At 50.0% G+C, this 19943-nt stretch overlaps 11 protein-coding genes and 1 non-coding gene across 12 annotated transcripts; 4 read left to right on the top strand and 8 right to left on the bottom strand.

Annotated features, from left to right (window-relative positions):
• Positions 1-100: 100 nt before the first annotated feature.
• On the bottom strand, positions 101-768 carry MGYG_07168 (hypothetical protein; the record flags this gene model as incomplete). Its single annotated transcript, XM_003171121.1, has 3 exons — positions 101-273; positions 373-447; positions 537-768. The coding sequence occupies 3 exons, from the start codon at positions 766-768 to the stop codon at positions 101-103; spliced, it is 480 nt and encodes a 159-aa protein (XP_003171169.1).
• Positions 769-1460: 692 nt separating this feature from the next.
• On the bottom strand, positions 1461-1822 carry MGYG_07169 (hypothetical protein; the record flags this gene model as incomplete). The annotated part of the gene is made up of 3 exons (XM_003171122.1): positions 1461-1557; positions 1619-1660; positions 1728-1822. The coding sequence occupies 3 exons, from the start codon at positions 1820-1822 to the stop codon at positions 1461-1463; spliced, it is 234 nt and encodes a 77-aa protein (XP_003171170.1).
• Positions 1823-3030: 1208 nt separating this feature from the next.
• On the top strand, positions 3031-4386 carry MGYG_07170 (3-isopropylmalate dehydrogenase A; the record flags this gene model as incomplete). Its single annotated transcript, XM_003171123.1, has 5 exons — positions 3031-3081; positions 3131-3151; positions 3217-3285; positions 3366-4089; positions 4154-4386. The coding sequence occupies 5 exons, from the start codon at positions 3031-3033 to the stop codon at positions 4384-4386; spliced, it is 1098 nt and encodes a 365-aa protein (XP_003171171.1).
• Positions 4387-4541: 155 nt separating this feature from the next.
• MGYG_07171 (anaphase-promoting complex subunit 10) lies at positions 4542-5697 on the bottom strand (the record flags this gene model as incomplete). The annotated part of the gene is made up of 2 exons (XM_003171124.1): positions 4542-5332; positions 5391-5697. 2 exons carry the CDS (start codon positions 5695-5697, stop codon positions 4542-4544), a joined length of 1098 nt encoding a protein of 365 aa, XP_003171172.1.
• Positions 5698-5961: 264 nt separating this feature from the next.
• On the top strand, positions 5962-6065 carry MGYG_10573. The gene has a single exon. It is a non-coding gene; the product is annotated as a tRNA-Lys (tRNA).
• Positions 6066-6536: 471 nt separating this feature from the next.
• MGYG_07172 (calcium-transporting ATPase 3) lies at positions 6537-9915 on the bottom strand (the record flags this gene model as incomplete). Its single annotated transcript, XM_003171125.1, has 4 exons — positions 6537-7118; positions 7173-9246; positions 9323-9588; positions 9676-9915. 4 exons carry the CDS (start codon positions 9913-9915, stop codon positions 6537-6539), a joined length of 3162 nt encoding a protein of 1053 aa, XP_003171173.1.
• Positions 9916-10116: 201 nt separating this feature from the next.
• MGYG_07173 (hypothetical protein) lies at positions 10117-10569 on the bottom strand (the record flags this gene model as incomplete). Its single annotated transcript, XM_003171126.1, has 1 exon — positions 10117-10569. The coding sequence occupies one exon, from the start codon at positions 10567-10569 to the stop codon at positions 10117-10119; it is 453 nt and encodes a 150-aa protein (XP_003171174.1).
• Positions 10570-11152: 583 nt separating this feature from the next.
• On the bottom strand, positions 11153-12766 carry MGYG_07174 (phosphatidylserine decarboxylase proenzyme; the record flags this gene model as incomplete). The annotated part of the gene is made up of 1 exon (XM_003171127.1): positions 11153-12766. The coding sequence occupies one exon, from the start codon at positions 12764-12766 to the stop codon at positions 11153-11155; it is 1614 nt and encodes a 537-aa protein (XP_003171175.1).
• An 800-nt stretch (positions 12767-13566) lies between these two features.
• MGYG_07175 (ubiquitin family protein) lies at positions 13567-15479 on the top strand (the record flags this gene model as incomplete). Its single annotated transcript, XM_003171128.1, has 2 exons — positions 13567-13848; positions 13920-15479. 2 exons carry the CDS (start codon positions 13567-13569, stop codon positions 15477-15479), a joined length of 1842 nt encoding a protein of 613 aa, XP_003171176.1.
• A 558-nt stretch (positions 15480-16037) lies between these two features.
• On the top strand, positions 16038-17190 carry MGYG_07176 (transcription factor tau subunit; the record flags this gene model as incomplete). Its single annotated transcript, XM_003171129.1, has 4 exons — positions 16038-16073; positions 16148-16434; positions 16494-17021; positions 17088-17190. 4 exons carry the CDS (start codon positions 16038-16040, stop codon positions 17188-17190), a joined length of 954 nt encoding a protein of 317 aa, XP_003171177.1.
• Positions 17191-17497: 307 nt separating this feature from the next.
• Positions 17498-18237, bottom strand: MGYG_07177 (40S ribosomal protein S22; the record flags this gene model as incomplete). Its single annotated transcript, XM_003171130.1, has 3 exons — positions 17498-17687; positions 17750-17819; positions 18105-18237. 3 exons carry the CDS (start codon positions 18235-18237, stop codon positions 17498-17500), a joined length of 393 nt encoding a protein of 130 aa, XP_003171178.1.
• Positions 18238-18980: 743 nt separating this feature from the next.
• Positions 18981-19793, bottom strand: MGYG_07178 (Ser/Thr protein phosphatase superfamily protein; the record flags this gene model as incomplete). The annotated part of the gene is made up of 1 exon (XM_003171131.1): positions 18981-19793. One exon carries the CDS (start codon positions 19791-19793, stop codon positions 18981-18983), a length of 813 nt encoding a protein of 270 aa, XP_003171179.1.
• Positions 19794-19943: the final 150 nt, after the last annotated feature.

Below are 19943 nucleotides of genomic sequence, written 5' to 3' on the forward strand. Positions count from 1 at the left end.
CTAAGCCTTAACTAGAACTTCCCTCCGTTCAAACCCCAGCCTGCGGCCGCCAACAGCCCCGTCAGTCTACAGGCCATGAAGCATATCAACCGGGGCCAGATCACACGATGCGCAGCGCCTTTTCATCTCCTGCAGGGCCGGGGTTTGGGCTAACGGTCGCTAGTGACCAACTGCGATGCACAGACAAGCTGGTTGGGCGTCGCTTGGTCCCTCTGCTCGACCTGCAACTCGACCAATTTCCCCATTTCTCGAGATTAAACGAAGACGAGCTAGCTGATTAGCTGGTCTACTAGCTAGTCTGCTGCGGACGGGTCGCGGACCGTGGACTCAACCTTGATCTCGCCTGTCCGGGGTTTCTTTTCTACCACTCACGGCCCTCCGATGATTTCTTCTCTTTTGGTCCGGGGAAGGCCTCACGATGCTTGGGGAACGACAAGACGAGGGCCACTGTAAAAACCTGCGATTACGTTTCTTTTCCTTTTTTTTTACTCTTTCCTCCTCTGAACCCTGCCGGGGAAGCTGAGATGCCTACTTACATATGCAGTACAATTGACGGAGTATTATTCTCCACACGCCTGCTGGCTGCAAATGCTTGGAGGGGGGAAGATGCGGCAGGCAATCCCTGAGTAGGCCGGAGTACGGAACGGTTCGCCGTGATGTGCGTTTGTACAGGGCTGTCATTTTGTTCATAGGCGGCATCGGCTCCGGCTTCTGGCAGGGAGACTCCTGTGCCAGGGGTTTCCAGACATTTTTCGCCCCATTGGTCATTGTTGGATGCGTTGGTGGTTAAAGACGGGAGGATTACGCTGTTAGAAGCTATATCTTAGCGATATTTCTCTATATCACATGGAAGTCTTATATACGGAGTACAGCGCCTCCCTTTGCCATCTCCGTTCGCATGTTCGGAATGAATGACACATTATTCGACCGGGAACAGGAATATAACTAAGACTCCCTTTTTATAGTAATTTTTATACTCGAAGCCGTATCTTTAATCAGGGATGTTGCTCGCCTTAAACCTAGTAACTTTGTACGCCTGCATGCCTTATTACTATATCCCATATTGTTATGATTACCAATACATCATTCTCCAACAGGTTATATCATGAACTGCCTGGGATTGGAGAGCGTGAAATAATATTGATATCTGCGTACCTCTGAATCCACTATGGTATGAAGATAAAGTTGGAAAAGTAAAAAAAAAAAAAAAAAAAAAAAGAAAAGTGAAGGTATACAGGCTGCTTGAAATAGCCGGTTCCCGGGCTCATTCTTGGTATCTAGATGATATACTATGTGTACAATTGCGAGTTCACCGCATATACAGAAAAACCTGCAAAAAGCTGTATAATCTGGTTCACGCATTACAGTAACCGCTAGTTACATATAACTATGCACGGCATACTGAAGGATATGTTCCGGAGTCGTCGGAATATATATAATGCATGTGCAGAGGGTTACTTCTACTGCTTCTGGTGGCATACGAAACTTCTGATTGAGAATGGAAAATCAGGAGTGTTCCCAGTCCCTATAACAGCAGGCCCCTCACAACCAGGCAGTCTAACTCGTATTTAGCATAGAACGACGATTCCATCCTGAACATGACAAGAAACGGACTTACTCGTAAAACACACAGCTATCCTGCCCAGGAGTCTGGACGGATCTATGCAAATCGGAAGTTAGCCGCCGTGGCTTTCTTGTCTCTTCGGGCAGTAACATTGGTAAAATACCGGATTTGAATCCCGTTGAAATATGCACATTTGCTATCTTCATATTCAACTTCTACCGCTTCACCGTAGTACTCAGGAGCGGGAAAGCCAGTCATCTTGTTGTATCAGGCACAAGACAGTTGGTTTGCATGATAATAAGCCAGGTATATTCACTACCAAAGTAATACAGCCGGGAAGTAGATGGTGAGGTGAGGTGGAAGTGAGATAGTGACGTGCTAGATACAAGGATGAACGGGGCACACCTGTTCACCAAGGACCATTGTAGTGCAGCAGCCAAGGATGGCGGCAACCCCTATAGTAGCGGTGAAACGCATGTTTGGCTGGGTAGTAGAATGTCAGGGGAGGGCTGTCGGTTTTGAAAATTAAAAATAAAGCTCCTGATGGCTTTAAATCGAGGATGAAAGATGAGATTTGGTTCTCGATGAGATCGTGGGCTTTCGTCTCTTATACTCCTTCAACACGAGGTACATAACTATACGAAGCTCCAGAGAACATGGTCTCTGCTCCTGTTTGAGTGTGGCCATGTCGTAGATATACTATTGGTAACAAGACTGATCAGCAAGATGCTCGAACACAAGCGTTCTCCACCAAAAGGAAGGCTGTGTGTATTGTTCATCCCGGATCCTGACTAAAGTCTTCCTTGCGCATGCAGATACGTTTGACCATTCGTAATCAATATGATTGATTGGATTTGCGCATCACATCGGTATCTTGAGTATCCGTATTCTGGATCCAGCACATAATGCGCCATTATGCTTGAGATTCCTGGCTGTCTGCTTCATCAAGTTGCATTTCTTGGTTTGTTTTGCTGCGTTCGTTTGAATTTTGGGTGGAGCGAAAGGAAGGACGTTGGAGTTGCTGACAAATAATGAAAACATAGTATAATATAGTCAGGTGATTATAAGAAAGAGTACAAGCGACGCTAAGTCTATATCAGGAAATGTTTGCTGACAAGTAGACATTTACAGTACATACCGGGTTATAGTGAGACTGACGAAATTGGACCAATAGTATGTATGAATAAAATACAGTGATACCGGATAAATATTTTTACGAACCCTATTACTCATCAGTAAAAGTTGTGCAAACAGTGCAAACTCCGGTTGAGCCGCGGGCCGATGGTCGGAACGGCACAGCCGAGGTCGGACTCAAGTGGGATAAAGCTCGAAGAAGCTTGGACGTCAACAAGATATAAAAGCCTTATTATAACCATCAGTACATTATCGCAGAAAGGCAGCATCCAGAGAGCTTTTTGCATTAGAAGCTTCCTTCTTATTACTCTACCAACCATTCCGGAGCCATCATGGGTAAATATAACATCGTCGTCTTCGCGGGGGACTGCTGCGGGCCAGAGGTATGTGATCCCCGCATAAGTGCGTGCCAGGTTACTAATGGGTGTACAGGTCGCTGCAGAGGGTATTAAGGTGTGTACATTGAGTCTGCGAAGGAAGAGTCGCGCAGTGAATCATTATCCTGATGCGATAGATAGGTTTTGAAAGCTGTTGAGAAGAAGAGGCCCGAGATACAGTTCAACTTCCAGGACCAGCTACTAGGTGGAGTGAGTCTTGACCACGAATCAGCATATGCCGGAGCTATTGTGTGTTAGAGGATATTTAATTAACAGTTACAACTTTCTAGGCCTCAATTGATGCAGCTGGAACAGCCCTTACCGACGAAGCTCTCACAGCGGCTAAGAATGCCGATGCCGTGCTGCTCGGAGCAGTTGGCGGGCCTAAATGGGGCACGGGCGCAGTTCGTCCAGAGCAAGGAATTCTTCGTCTACGGAAAGAAATGGGAACGTTCGGGAATTTACGCCCCTGCAATTTTGCCGCACCGTCGCTAGTTGACATCTCGCCTCTCAAGGCCGAGGTGTGTCGGGACGTTGACTTCAACATCATTCGCGAGCTCACGGGGGGTATCTACTTTGGTGAACGGAGAGAAGATAACGGCGACGGAACCGCGTGTGACACCGAACCCTACTCGAGGACTGAAATTGAACGTGTTGTTCGTCTTGCCGCTCATCTAGCTCTTCAGCACAACCCGCCATTACCTGTGTGGAGCTTGGATAAGGCAAATGTGTTGGCTACCAGTCGTCTGTGGAGGAAGGTTGTCACAGAGGTGATGGATAAGGAGTTCCCACAGCTCAAGTACGGGCATCATTTGATTGATAGTGCAGCCATGTTGATGGTGAAGAACCCTCGTGCTTTGAACGGGATAGTGGTCACCAGCAATTTGTTTGGTGATATCATCAGTGATGAAGCCAGTGTTATCCCTGGCTCGTTGGGGCTGTTGCCTAGTGCCAGTTTGAATGGTATCCCCGACGGCAAGACCAAGGTCAGCGGTATATACGAGCCAATTCACGGTGTGTATTATTCTTTCTTGCTGTACTTTGTTTTTATAAAGGCTCGGGCTGATAATGTGTATAGGATCCGCACCGGATATCGCTGGGAATGGCATTGTCAACCCCGTTGCCATGATACTTTCCGTAGCAATGATGCTGCAATATTCTCTCAACCTACCCAAGGAGGCCAAGGTGATCGAAACCGCGGTACGAAACATAATTGAATCCGGAGTCAAGACCGGTGATATCGGTGGTAAGGCCACGACTAAGGAAGTTGGAGACGCGGTTGCAGCTGAGGTCGAGAAGTTGCTCTCGTAATTGCGGCTTTTTCCTTTTGTAACAAGAAATAGATATATCTCATGAATGGGTGTAAATTCATGGTTATCTAGGCTATGCAGTACTTAATGAAAAAAAGGGGTATCAATAATTCAATGTTGTAGCTGTATGTAAGGATACGGGTTGGTAGCGGGATGTCATCTTAGCTCTGGCTCCATCATCCAGTCCTCTTCGTCAAACTTGGGAGCATTCTCTGCATCCTGCTCGGCATCGTCAGAATGCAATACGCTCGCCCCGAGATCATGGTGGAGCAGCTTCTGTCCGTTATCCCCCCTGCCCACGCGGGCGTAGTACTTGTCATCTCGAGCAAAGACCTGGAACCCACGAACATGAGTGTCTTTGCCGTTCTGATGGTTCTCACATACTTTGACCTGCAGCACCATCAGCTTCAAGACGTTACCGTCTGATGGGTCGTCGCCGTCATCGTCATCCAAGTCGTGGGTATCTTCGTCACTATCGTCTTCGGGAGCAGATACATCACTATCCCCGGATCTGTTGGCCGCAGCATATGACTTGCGCCGTTCCTCTCGTGCAGGCAGTTTACCTAGCTTCTGGTGTCTGCCTCCGACTCCGTCAAGGTTTATGTCCACCCATCCACATGGCGTCTCGCCTTGCCAAGTAGCGAATTCAACCAGGTCGTTACCACCCATGCCGGCTAGGAAGATCATCTTGGTAGGCGTATAACTCTCATCAAGCTCAAAGTCCAGATACACGCGAATTCGGACAATGGAGACGCGCTTAAAGAAGTGTAGGCAGAGGGTATGTGGCTGGGGTCCGTCAGACTGCCAGAACTGGTTGGAAGATGGATGGCGAAGAGCAGCCACACCGCTTCCTGGCTTGTATGTTGAGACAGTCCACGATGCAAGTGATGATATCTCACGGAGGTTAGGCGGTATAGGAGCTGAAGACTCTTTTTCTTCCTCTAGATCTGGGGAGGGAAATTGTCAGTACCGTTTAGTAATAGATATGCAGAGGCTACAACAAACCCTCTTCATAGCTCTGGCCTTCAACGGCCTCTAATTCGTCTTGTTCCCCTTCTTCGTCGTCGTCGTCTTCATCTTCTTGCTCTTCCTCCTCCTCGTCTTCTTCTTCCTCCTGTTCGTCACCGTCACCCTCGCCCTCGCCTTCGTCCAGCTCGTCTTCACGGTCTGATCCGAGAGTGACCGGCTGCTGTCCACGGCCCCTCTGCTGCGGCGTGTACGATGGTAGAAGCTGGGGCACCCTCGCTGTCGAGACGGAGGCGCCGTCGCCTGAGGGAAAGGTCGGCGCGTAGTGGGTGGTGCGGCGCGGCATGGAGAGCTATTCTATCAAGGCAAAAACGAGGGTATCAGAATGGATCAGCTGCTCTATCCCGTCTCCCTAAAGCCATCTGCCGCCGTCTCTCATGCTCCTGGCGGTCGTCGCTGCGCAGTCCTCCTGGCGAGGCCACAATGTGAGTTTTGTCTGTTTCTCTCGAAGTTGTGCTATCAACTTCTTCCATCTCCATCTTGATATCACGTCAACTTTACCCAGTATGTGTTTATAATGACCTACTGGCTTCGGCTCTACATCAAGTCAGCCCGGCTAGCTCAATCGGTAGAGCGTGTGACTCTTATACTCTTATAACAAGTTTATACTAGTTCGCCATCACAAGGCTGCGGGTTCGAGCCCCGCGTTGGGCTTTCCTTTTTGCTCTTTTTGCTCTTTTTATTTTTATTTTTGTTTTTCTTATTGTCAGAGTAAGATAAAATTCTATGGAGTACATACAGAGAGTACTATTATTTCATTAATATAACGAATGAATGCTTCTTCTTTTTATAGTCGGGTGAATAATGGGTTGTTATGGTACTTGTAGGTAGAGCGTAAAGTGGATAACTACTAAAAATCGCATTTTTGGCTATCAACAACTATCAACTAATGACCCCCTACATACGAACCAGCAGCAACATCACAAATGAGACCGAAAAGCTCAATTTATACCGTGAGTGTCCTTTTACTACTTACCTTGCTTGATATGGTTCTCCGGCGGAAGTTTGCCGGTTCTACGTACTTCCGACGTTTGATTGAACATAGCAACTCCCACAACCTCCAACATCAACATCAACATCAGCTTCAGCACCTCGTCACTCTTCGCTTCACCCTGTCAGTAAGTGTTATTCTTCCACAGAGCTAGCTCCTCGGACTCGAGACACTTCGCTTGTGCTAGACGCTTCATTGAGGCGTGCCTGGCGGCGGAAAAAGATTCTCTTCCCCCATTTCCAGGCCTCGACTCCAAGGAAGAACAGCAGAGATTCGACAAAGACAATACCCCATTCCCAGGTGATACCAGTATGTCTGAACACCTTATGGTTGATCACAGGAATGTACAACAGCGGGAAGATGGTGATGAAGCCCGCCATGATGGCCCAGAAGAGGAACTGGTTGCGCCAGACGTCATGCATCCACTGTGTCAGGTACAGCTTTGAGCCAGGCTGCATGCGGAAGAAGCTGCGGCGAAGGTTGACCATCTCCCAAGCCAGGAAGAGGGCGAACCAAGTCAGGCAGACAAATGTCGTTGCTCGCGCTCGGAAGACGGTGTCGCATTCAGGCGTGTAGTCTCGGTTGCAGTGCGTGCCTAGGTTGCCGTCTCCGAAACCGTATACTACCAGAGAAAAGGCAGATAGACAGAGTGCCGACATCCACAAGCCATAGGCCAGGATATCCACAATGATCTCCCAAGTGAAGATTCCTTGTTTCTATGTACAGCTGTTAGCAGGTGTTGTGGTACTGGAAGGTTAGAGGGAACTCACGCTCTGGGGTGGCCTGTCCATGATATCGGGGGCTGCGATCTCCATTCCAAGACCCATATCAGGCATTCCGGACGTGATCATGATAATCCACAGGATTTCTACAGGAGCCAGTGGGAAGACAGACTGGTTGTCGTTGTCCTTGAACGCTAACCCGATAAGCAAGGTGCAGGCCTGTGCAATGTTCTCTGCAAGCAGATGCAGAACGAATTTCTGGATGTTATCAAAGATACGACGGCCTTCTTCAACAGCGTTAAGGATGGACGCAAAGTTGTCGTCTGTCAAAACGATATCAGAGGCATCCTTGGCTACATCAGAGCCACTCTGGCCCATTGCAATACCGACATCTGCATGCTTCAACGATGGAGAGTCATTGACACCATCGCCAGTCATAGCTGCAAACTTGCCTCGTCTGTGGAGGGCTTTGATCATACGGACTTTGGTGTGTGGTGCACACCGGGCAATAACCAGTGGAAGGGTTGGCAGACGGTCAATTTCGTCTTCGGATAGCTTGTCAAACTGGCTTGCAGTCATGACCATTGCGTCAGCTACATCACGGGCAACCATGCTCAGGTCTGAAGGAATGATTCCGACCTGTGCTGCAATAGCACGAGCTGTCCCTGGGTGATCGCCGGTGACCATGTGGACCGATATTCCAGCCTTGTAACATTCTGCGATCGAACCTGCTGTCTCGGGGCGTGGTGGGTCGTAGAGTCCGATCAAGCCGCAGAATTGTAGGTCCTTTTCAACATCTTCACGGTTGATATCCGCATCCTCGAGTGCGTGAGCGGTAGGAGAATACGGCCGACTGGCGAGTGCAAGGACTCGCAGACCGAGTTTGGCCAGTGCCTCCATGTTCTCTAGTATGTCGTTGCGGATATCATCAGTAATGGGCACCGGGCCTTGAGCTGCGTCCAAAATAACACTTGTGCATGAATCGAGAATACGTTCCACCGCTCCCTTAGTGAAAACCATCTCTTTATCCTCCGACTCGGTGAGTTTGTGGAAAATAACTGACATCTTCTTCACGTCGGAATCGAACGGGAATTCAGCTTTCTGATGCCAGATTGCTCCCTCTCCTTTTGTCCAACGGTCCCTGTTCCAGTTGAATCTCGATGCAAAGACCTGTATAGCGATCTCTGTGGGCTCACCTCTGGCACGCCACTCGTTCCCTTCATTTTCAGATCGGTAGACGTGCGAGAGATTAGCCATCGCAGCAATATTGAGGAATTCTTCCAGCTGGGGGCTACCCTTTAGCAGTTCATTGGGATGAGTAGGTGATGCGAGCTTCTCCTCGTCCACCTTGACTGGAGGAAGTTCATCAAGGCTGATTTCACCTACTTCGGGATTAAATGGCTCGTTCGAAGTGCCTACGGAGTAAGTTCCTATCGATGGGATCCAGGCCTTCTTTGCAACCATTTTCCCCTGAGTGAGTGTGCCGGTCTTGTCGGAGCAGATGTTCGTCACTGCGCCTAGGGCTTCGAGGGAATCAAGCTTCCGGACAATAACGTGCCTCTCGACCATTCTCTTCGTACCAACAGCCATGGTGATGGTCAAAACCACCACTAGACAGGCAGGAATCATACTAAGGCCGGTAGCAACAGCGTAGATAATAACTTCGTTATTGCTACTCCATTTGTTCGCGCTCATCACAACAATAGCGAAGAGCACAGCAACCCCGAACAAAAGCAGAGCTAGCTTTGAGAGTTTTCGTTGCAAGGGAGTTCCAACGTTAACTCCGAGGAATCTTCCCACGGCATCAGTTCCTGTCAGAGCCCAGGCCTGCACATACCACCGTTTCTTGGTCTCTCCGCTGGGCCCGCGCTTGACTGGCCGACGCTTGCTATCTGATGCTCTTAGAGCAGCGGCAATTGAACCAATCTCAGTGTTCATTCCGGTGGCTACGACAACACCACGGGCACGGCCGCGGGTCACAGTAGACGAACTGTACGCGATGTTCAATCTATCTCCCGGGCCAACGTCTTCTTTGAACACCATGTCACAGTCTTTCTGAACAGGGAGTGATTCTCCGGTAAGCAGAGCCTCATCGGTTTCGAAGTTTACTGCTTCAACAAGTCTATCGTACATAAAACCGTTAGCTATGCCAAAAATGAATATAGATAGAATTTAAGTTGCAATTGAAAATAACGTACCGAAGATCAGCTGGAACGGTATCACCGGTTTTTAATTCGATCATATCACCAGGAACAATGTCAATGGACGGAATGACGATAGTTTGCCCATCTCTAGAGACAGTTCCGGTGGGCGAACTCAACGAACGCAGCGAGTCCATAGTCTTCTCAGCAGCGTATTCCTGGAAGAACCCGACAACGATGTTTAGGATGATGACAGCGGCAATGACGCCGCCTTCAATCCAAGATTGAATTCCGAAACTCACGGCCATGGCCATGATAAGGACCTACTCCGGCAACTGGATCAGACTAACAAAGTTCTTCTAGATCGGGGGGGGGGGTAAACAGGGACAAAATGAAATGGGCCGCTTAACTAGCATCATGGCATTTGCAATTTGACGGATCAGGATCTTGACGACCGAGACGCCTTCTCCGTCCTCAAGCTTGTTCTGTCCATACTTGTCCAGACGTGCTTTTGCCTCCTGCGCAGTAAGGCCATCGTCAGGATGGGTGGCTAATTCCCGAGTTGCTGCATCAGCTGTGAGGCAGTGGGCTGGATGGGAGAGAGAAACACCACCAGACCCAGAGCCTGATGCAGTAGATTTTTCTCCCATGATCGCAGACGAAGTGACTCTTTGTGATAAGAGAGTGGAATTGGCAAATATATGTTGATTCCTTTTAGTCCTATCTAGACTATGGATAGCTATATCCCGGGGTAAAAAGGGTTCAGCCTGTTCTACTCAATGAACGAGTGAGAACCGGATATGCGGGAATGTATGCAAGGCTTGGAATAAGCCAGGGGAGGGGGGGGTTCATCATTCTCTTAAATAATGTAGACTTCCATCCAGGTAGCCTTTGTTCCGGAGAAAAGGTGCCTTGCCTCCCTCATACCCACAAATAAGTTCCATATGTTCCTCTTGGGAGCAGGATTCCGTCGTTGGAGTTGATTCCAACAGGGCCAGCGCCGAATCAGCGTGAACCCGCCAAGCGTCCGCCCACAGTTCGCTAAAGAATCCTCGCCCTATGTCCAGATTCAAATCTGCCCGATACGACCTCCGCCTACCCCACAGTTCCGCCGTGCAGCGAAAGAGCGTCCAGTCTGGTGGCAAGGCAACCCATGGCGGAGATACCTGCCAAGGGGTCTCCTTGGCCACCATGGTGACGTACCCTTGGCAATCGGGATCGCAAAGCAAATTAGAAGCTCGCCTGGAGAGACCCGTGGACTCAGATGCCTGGTGGCTGTTTCTAGCCCCAACGTCAAGCGGCATGGCAGTTCATATTCCGACGGCACCCGGGACGCAAGGATAGATGTCACTGGCCGTGGAGTTGTAAGGTTTCAGGATCCTTCACGATGACGGACTGAATTTTCAGGCTACGGAACCGCGATAGGCGAGCAGGCATGTTCGCTGCTGCAAGTGTAGAGGGCAGCGGGATCGTCCTCGGGCCTGGCTCGGGAGTGCCTTCAGACGGCTCTTTTGTGCCGGCGGCGCTGCACTGGCGTCCCAGTTCTCAGTGGAAGCGTGTCCCTCGGCTGGCTGGCTTTGAGTTAGCCTAGCCCGTGGGTTAGTGTAGTTAGTATTCCTATCTCCCTCTGAGGGCGCGTTGTTGGTTCTGGAGTCAGAAGCGCAGAAAAAGGCACGACAAATAAAGTAACAAAAATTTCTTTGATATCGCGGGCGCCAAGACATAAGTTGACTAAGCGGACAGGACTGTCAAGGAGTTGAGATGAAAGAGAAGAAAAAGAAGATAGATGGCTATTCTACAGTTCATACGACCAACTTGTAAAGAAAACACCGCCGGACTCGCTGATAGTATACAAAATATCCATATTACATGCACAACATGACTTTCTTATGCAACTTCGCCCAATGCCTCGCCGTACTTTATTCGCTGGCCCTTTTTGATATGCCACTGCCATCCGCCCTCTCGTTCACCAGTCCATGAGACATCGAAGCTCTGGCGACTGCCCATGGGCGCTTCAAACACCAGGACTATCGAGCTGCCGAGCTGGAAGCCACCCATCTCCTCTCCTCGTTGCAAGGCATGGCCGCGGAGCGTCTTGCTGGCGTGTCCATACGTTGCCTCGGTGTAGCCGGAGTAAGGCTCGCCTCGCTGGGCTGCAAGGGCTGCCTGTCGATCAGCAGCAGTGTCGGTTGTAAGGCTGTTGGTGCGAAGTTCAGAGTCAAAGTTAATCTTTATTGACCCGACGTTGGTTGCGCCGACTGGAGTAAAGCTAAAAAATCCCCAGCGCCAGCGACCCAGCAGCACAACTCGTTCGTTGAGGGTGAAAAGACCCGCTAAGGTGCGCTGAAGGTATGGGGAGACTGAATATAGTTCTCCTGCGAAATGGCGTCGGCTTTCAACGACCCATGACGCTGGCGAGTGGAATCTATGGTAGTCTCCTGGTGCGAGGTATATCACGACGTAGTACAGTGCTCGGTTGGAGGTTGGTTTCGGCGAATACCATGCTGGTTCTCCCTTTGCCAGATCTGCTTTCACTTTCTCTTCGGACGTAGAGCTGGATTCCATCGACACATCCATTGATCCGTCCTTACTGACGTCATGTTTTGTGGATCCGGAGAGAAGCGTAGGAAGCGTATAGCTCAGACCGTTCATTTTAGCAAACTCTTGGTCTGCAGCCAGGTTCTCGGGGTCGGTGTCGTCGTCCACTTTATGCATGGGCCGAGTAGTTGGGTGGACGGGCTCCGAGTCTGGACTTACGGTCCCCAGGCCCAGCAGTGCCTCCAGGCTGTATGTCATCCCTTTGACCTGCTCAACCTCTCCACGCTCGATCATTCCAAACTGAAGGATTCGTCCGTCAGAGGGTGAGAGAAGTGCAGACGGATTGGGGTCCAGAGGTCTAACGCCTGGTTTCAGTCTCCGGTAGAAAAAGGAGGCTAAGTTCGGGTATACGTGAAGGTCTGTCTCTTCGACCTCGTCCAGGTTCACTCCGAAAATCCAAGAATACAGCTTAAATCCCGGAACTCGAAGGGGGTACGGCAATACAAGCTCGTTGAACCGGCCCCATATGCGAGAAACGAGCTTCAATGGCAATGTAGACATGACCTGGACCTGCCACGGGCCCGTAGGACGAACTCGCTGCCGGGGGACAACCTCCTGAGGCCGCTCCCCGCGCTCCGTCTCCATCAACATCTTCTGTTTCTCAGCCTGATGGGACTTGTAGAACTGAGCAAGTCCGAGAAATGCGACTCCAAGGCCCACAGGAATGGGATACCATTCAATCTTGGTCTTGCGGAGTGCAGGCCCCAGCCGTGACCAGAACGACCCCCTTCCATCCTTTCCGGGCTCTTCCTGGCTTCTCCAATGTCTGGATGATGAGAACTGCCGCCGTACACCAGCTGACCGACATCCCCTACTGCTTCCGGCTCCTGTAAATTCATATGTAAAGACACCCCTCGAGCCCTGCCGGAGACTGGCCCTGGTCGTGGGAATGCGCCTAAACATGGTCCCTCCCGCCAGCTCCAATCCCCATAAACCGCTGTCCCTGTGTTCAGCCGGAGAAGTACTTCTCTTCCTGTAGCCGCTCTTTGGCTCCTTATGTTCCCCTGCCTTCAAGGATATAATTATTCAACTTCCCTTTCGCTGCTTCTTCTTCTTCCTCGTCTTCTTTGCTTTTTGTTCAAACTTTTGATATCACCTGAAAAAACAAGCTTACTAATCACCGGACTATCATTCTTCCGCATCCGCCCTCCTCCGTCGCCCAATTAGGAAATCCACGACTTCTTGTCGTTCTTTCGTCTCGTTTTCAGCTTCAACTTTCGCTCTTTGCATCTCTCGACACCGTCAGAACTGAGAATCCAGTCTCCCTCAGGCTGCTACTCCTGTGTCTCTGCTTCAGGGCTGTGAGTATTGGCTGCTGCTACCTAGACGCGCGAGCTTTGGCTTATCTGTCCAATAGCTGGGGTAGTTTACAAGTTTGTGTTTGTGATTTGCTTGTCTCACTGGCTAACGGCGCGGTTAGATCACTATTAGCAGCAGCAGCAGCAAACATCCAGACCCTGAAACTACCAACACCAGCCAGCCAGATCTGATAACTATCCACAGCCCGGACTCACACCTATCTTATGCGCTAGGAAGGCTGTGGTATAACCAGCGTTACCATGCACTTATTCTGGTAATTGCTCTGCGGGGTTGCGCTGTTCCAGGCCTGTGACATCACTCTGAGCTGAGGCTGAACACTCGTCCCATCTGGCTGCTATACACGCCTTGTTGATAGCGGACTGCTGCTCTTTTTTTGAATCAGGATGACGACGGATACCTCGATTTCAGGCCTGGGGTCCGGCCCTGATCCCGCTGACGGCCATGACCAGCCCATTGTGCTGCACATTCTCTCACCTTCATTTGACTCCCCACGCCGCATAACCTTCAACAACCTCCCTCTTTCCACCACAGTGCTAGAAGTCAAGGCTAAAATCATGGCGGAGCTGTCAACCAGACCTCCTCCCGAAAACCAGCGGCTTATCTATCGAGGGAGATGTTTGTCAGACAATAGTCAGGTGCTAAGTCGCATTGTTGAGCCAACTGAGGTATGTTTGCTCACTTCACTCTATTTCACCTTTTACAAGCACCAGCTAACACTTTTGACTGACCCATCTAGGCACTGGAATACTCGATGCACCTTGTACTGCCCCCTCGGGCGGCGACGGCTACATCCCACCAATCAAACGCATATATCTCTGCATCCGACAGAAACATGAACAGCGGGCGACGACCAAACACTCCCAGGACATTTCTCCAGGATACCATCGAGGCCGAGCGAACGAGAGCATTGCCTCCGCCATCTACCCAGTGGGGGAGCGACTCAGCACCTACTAATATTGCAACTACACGAGGGCAGGAACGAGTAATCGACAGCTTGGGCGGTGGCCCCACGGACACTTCAGATTTCGATCCTCCACGGGATGAGGGTTTAATACTGCCAGAAGACTACCCACCTACTTACACTCGGCCACAAACCCAGGTACCACCAGATCCTTCTCAGTTCCTCCAACAGCAAGGTTCCTACAATGGCACACTAGGAAGCCGCTTACATTTACATCGCACCGCGAGTTACCCTCCCACTCAGCCAACGGTAAATGGCCAACTACCTGGGAGAGCAACAGAGCAGGAGAGCAGGATTAACCCAATAGCGCAAATAGTGCGAGACATCGTTGCCATGGAGGCCCGGCTACAGGCAGGAGCCGTCCCTGAAGCGGAGGAAATATCAGCTGCCCGGAATCGGCTGTTTGAATACATGGCTGCTCATCGTCGCAACCTCCACGCGATAGAGGGATGGATCACCCGTGTATCGTATCTGGCCTCCCGCGCAGAGCAGCTTCGTCAATGGAGACTTAGGAATCAGGACGTTAGCACTGGCGCAACAGCCGCGACAATTCCCTGGCCAGCATCAAGACCTCGCCACACTGCGTATTTGGTAGCCTCTCCAACGAGATATGAGGCTGTCTTGATGCCGTATACGGGTCAACCGACGTTCGCAACTCTGACTCCGGTCCCAGCTTCACTCTTGCAGCCAACATTTCAGTACACTGTCCAGCCAACCTCACAACCAACTGTGCCGCTAGCCACAAATAACAACAATCTGGCGCAATCTGCCGCCCCTCATCCAGTTGTAAACACTCCTGCCATGCGAGTTCCTCGACATCACCTGGTCATTAGAGGCTCTACCATCATTCGAGCTATACGGGCAACCTGGCTGTTCATCCGCCTCTATTTCTTCTGCTACATCTTGAGTGAATCTGGAACCTGGCTCCGCCTCTTCCTTGTTATCCTTTCCATCGCCTGGGCCTGTCTCTCTGAGGTTGAAATTCCTAGACATGTCCGAAGAGCAATCTTCCTCCCTCTTGAAGATCACATCCATGACTTACTACCCATCAACCCTGATCCAGCCCAGCCAGAGCGTGCAAGACAAAATGAGGGCCCCAGCTATATTACAGAGCTTTTGCAAAGGCATAGGGCACTTGCCCGAGGCATTGTTCTGTTCTTCTCGTCTTTCATCCCTGGTGTGAGCGAGCGACAGATTATGGACCTACAGGGAATCAACTCTCTTCGTGATAATGAGCAGCGTGCTGAGCAGGAAGCCCGAAGACAAGCTGCCCAGCAGGAGAACCCGAATGCCGCAGAACCAAATGCAGCGGGCGAGCAGGCCGATGGCGGATAGGTCGAGGCGATGGAGATCTAGCGACACAGCGAACATCACCCCGTCTTCCCTCTTCCTATCAACGCGAGATCAACCCAGGTGCCATTAGACTCCGGCATTTGCCATTCTCTTTGATATTTCATTTCCCCTTCTTCTTTTCGTTTTAGCCGCCTCGTCCTCTCGAGCAACAACTTGGCTTTGGCTTTCTCTTTTCTTGGTGCAGTATCACGGCTTTTCTCCTGTTATATTAATGTATACCCTTCCACAGCGTTCTGGCATAGTATTTCCTTTTCGGCCTGTAGCATACCTGTTCCTTCAGGCCTAAATTGTAAAGGATTCAGTTTATAGACAAACATCAACCCGGCTTCAATATCACTATTCTTAATGCCCAGTGTTCTTGCTCGTAACTTTGGTAGCTCCAGCGGGCCTCGGTAACTATTTAGTTGCGATTAAAATTGGCAAGACATCAATTTGCGATCTCTTCAACGCTTCCCCATGAAACCGTTAAAGCCGTTAAAAGTGATAGGCGTCGCATCGATAAAGCACTATATCTTCTACTCAACATTAATCTAGCCTCAAATGCCCCTAGACACTATCTATTTAACCAGACATGGCGTATGAGTACCCCCCCTTGCAAACTACTATAACTAACCTTCGTCTTCCTTTCCTAACAACCGAAACCAACCCAGCTTCGTCTGAACTGGTCCATAGATCTATCTACAGGGACTTACCATGCCCATTACCCTACTCCAACCGGAATACCTGTCGATCCGACGCTGACTGGGCCCGGCGTGAGGCAGTCGCATGAACTTGCATCGTATGTGAGCAGCGCCGAGTTCCAGCCAAAGCCGTGCAGGATATACAGCAGTCCGTTCTACCGCTGTTTACAGACTATACAGCCGACAGTACAGGCGCTGAGGGTGCTGGAGAAGAAGGGGAATGCTGATTTGCGTGTGCGGGTAGAGAATGGCCTTGGGTATGTGCTCTCCATTTCGCATGTCTACAATATAAGCTCAACTACTGACGTTGCTGTAGGGAATGGTTTGGACACTCATCCTCGTTTACACACCCTTCACCGGCATCAGTTAACGACCTGGACCCTCTATTCCCGTCGCTTATCGACACATCGTATACCGCCCACGTATACCCCAACCCGAGCGGGGAGACAATTGCTCAACTTCATGACCGAATTGCAACCGCTCTGAACGCCATAGTAGCGGATGTAGACCGTGAGATACAAGAATACGAACGAACGCACCCGGAGTCCGTTGGGAAAAGCCATGCGATTATCATATGTGGACATGCGGCGCCATTGATCGCTATGGGGCGAGCGTTGACGGGGAATATGCCCGAGGATTCGTCTACGGATGACTTTAAGGTGTTTACGGCGGGAATGAGTACGTTTAAGAGACGTGCACTGGGAGATAGGGGTCTCGATGAACCCGGCTCGGTTTCCGGCAGGGCGGCGCCTATCTGGCGCGGTGGTAAGGGCATTAGAGGCGGTTGGGATTGTGTAGTGAATGGGGAGTGCAGGTATCTAAGTAATGGGGCCGAACGGGGATGGTATGTGTGGTTTCTAACTACGCCAACTGTTGCTGCTATTTCACTGCTAACGGATAATTGCACTAGGCACTTTCATGGCGAAGAGGATTTTAATTCAATGCCTTCTTCAGGGGTGGTAGAGGACTCCGGGTCGAGGAATGATATTTCCAGCGCATCGACCAAGCTTTGACGTCTAGAGGTTTATTTGGATAATAGATACCCGATAGATCTGTGGTTATAATGTAGACCTTACTGGGATATTAGACGGATATGACAAGGGATGACCATAGCATTCAATATCTAGATGGAGTGCGAATATTGCCTCTCACTATCTAATCAAAAAGCAGATTGCTCAGACTAATACATCGTTACGTCGTAGTATAGAATGTATAGCGCCCGCTCAGCCCTAGAACGAAAAAGGAACGCCATGGTATCCCCGCCAGGTGCATTAAACACTTTTATTATTTTTTTTGTCATGAGGCCACAAGTATCAGGGTCTAGTAGAAGAAACCGATGATCTTTCCGGCAACGTGCTTGCGACGGGCCTCCTCGTGGTCCATGATACCGGCAGAGGTGGTGAGGACGATGTATCCGAACTGACGAGATGGCAGCAGACGGACAACCCACTTCTCGAGCTCACGGAGCTGAACGTTGTAGCGGGGAGAGATGACACCGGTCTTGTTCAGGCTGTTCTTGTTGTCAGTAGCTTATTCGACTAAATATATTCAGGGTCTGTCTGGGGTACAAACCGGCCGTTGAGCTGGATGACAATCTTGCCGGAACGGTGGTCGTCAACCTCCTCGAATTCACCAATATAGCCTGGAAAGAAGAATGATCAGTAAGTGCTGTGACGATGAATTAAACGTTGCAAATCATGGAGCAACAAAGACGAGCTTTGCAAGACAGGAAACTTGTAAGATCTTCGCCAATATGGAATATTTCAATATATCGGACACTTAAAGGGCGGACGTTGTAGAGTGGGTTTAAAATCGAAACAACCGCCTAGTTATCAGCCCGAATGGGGAGATAGAACAGGGATACGGGAGGGAAAGCAGTGCTGAAGCAAGGAAAATTGCAGCAGTAGAAGTAGTCGTGGTGGCTTACCGTGCTTCTGCATGACGGACAAGAACTTGACGATGACCTTGGAGCTGGGTCTGATGAGGACCTGACGCTTGCCGGCCTTCTCGGCGTTGTTGATGGCGTTGAGCGCATCGTTCAGAACACTAGTCTTGACCATTTTGGCGGTATTGAAGAACTGAGATTCTCAAATCGAAAACGGATTGTGTTTTGGAGATGAGGTATCTATTGTAGAAACTCCCAAGTCCTTTTTATCTTCTCTCCGTCTTGCCGTTACCGTCCTGCATAACGGGAGGGCTCAGGCAAGGCGGGAGGAGATAAAAAAGAGACCAGGATGGACCGAGTTAGCCTTCAGCAGCCTTTTCCGAGCGCAAAGAGTGCCCTTTTCATGACTTCTGCTCGCCAACCGGCTCGTTTTTCAGAGCAATTGATGAAGCAGAAGAGGGTTCTTCAGCCCGTGCCGTGGGTACAGAGGAAATGCGTATCATCATGAAGACGGGCCTCGCTGCAGCCCGATCATGATGATTGCCTTTCCCCAGGCTAGCCAAAGGGCATTTCGAGCGAGTAAAGCAAAGGATCCGATCACATACCTCGAGCTGATAGAATGGGCGAAGTTGAAGAAGTTGACCGCGTGTCTTGTCGTTCTTGGTGAAGTTCGAGCAAAAAGTTGAAGCTGGAGAAAAAACAAAAAGAAAAATCAAAAAGTTCGAGTGCGCGCCAAGATTTAGGGCAAGACGGAGAAGCCCCAGTCACGTGTAGTCAACGCTTGGCATCAAAAAGCAGAAAGGAGGATCCAGGGGAAAGAAGAGAAAAAGTAGAGGAGTTGGATAGAAGAAGAATAGTAGGAGGGTAGAAGGGTAGAGAAAGTAGAAGGAGAGTTGAAGAGTGGTTAAGATTCGATGCTTAATCCAGTGTTATAGTCCTGTTGACGTCAAAGTCATGGGAAGACATGGAAGCTCCCTTTGCTACAGCACTGCCAGTATGAGGATATCCTCGCTGGTTGCTTACAAGTCTGACTCCCTCTTTGACGAAGCTGGTAGTGTAATGCGTATGTCCAAAGACCCAGAACTGCACCTGAGAAAAGACAGCAGCCTTATCAAATAGCTCCGTGGCAAAAGAGCACGTCCACGGATTGTCTACCTGGTCTGGCCTGCTGCTCTCCCGAATACAAGGGGCATGATGCGTGATGATCATTATAGTAGCATCTTTCTTCTCGTCGTTGATAGACTTGATTTGGTCTGCTAGCCATTCTGTATCTCGGGTATGCTCTGCGTTGTGATTTGCAATAGACCAGTTGAGTATACGTTGAAAGTCCCTGACGCGACCGGATACTGCGTCGACGGACTCAGGGGGTATTCTAGACTGCAGCGTACAGCCTAGTAGGATGATGTTGGGAGATCCAGGCAGTTCAGCGCGGGTACGGTTGAGTATGCTTAGTTTGCCGTGGAGTTGTGCCTCTTGTTCGAGACGCGCAGCCAGCTTGAGTCCGTCTTGTCGTGAGAGGCCGTAGAATTCATGGTTCCCAAGGACCAAATAGACGTGTTGAAACTGGGTGCACTGAACGCTGAGGAAGTGCAGATAGTCCTCGTAGTCGATCAGTTGGCCGATATCACCGGCGAGGACGAGAAAGGGGGCTGCCACGGGTATACTGAAGGTTCTGTATTCATTGTTGACTTCTAGATGGAGGTCTGACAGCACTTGTATTCGTGGGGACATCTCTGTTCTTTTTTATTGTTGATGTTGAATGTTGCTATTGATACATGGAGTTTTTGATATGTTGATGTTGGAGTTACGAACAGCCTCATCCTGGTTGGCAGGGAGCCTACTTAACTAGCCTGCAGGTCAAGTGCTAACTATTACTGGTGG

The sequence above is a fragment of the Nannizzia gypsea genome, genomic scaffold, assembly GCF_000150975.2.
Source record: "Nannizzia gypsea CBS 118893 supercont1.6 genomic scaffold, whole genome shotgun sequence".
In the NCBI taxonomy this organism is placed as follows: domain Eukaryota; kingdom Fungi; phylum Ascomycota; class Eurotiomycetes; order Onygenales; family Arthrodermataceae; genus Nannizzia; species Nannizzia gypsea.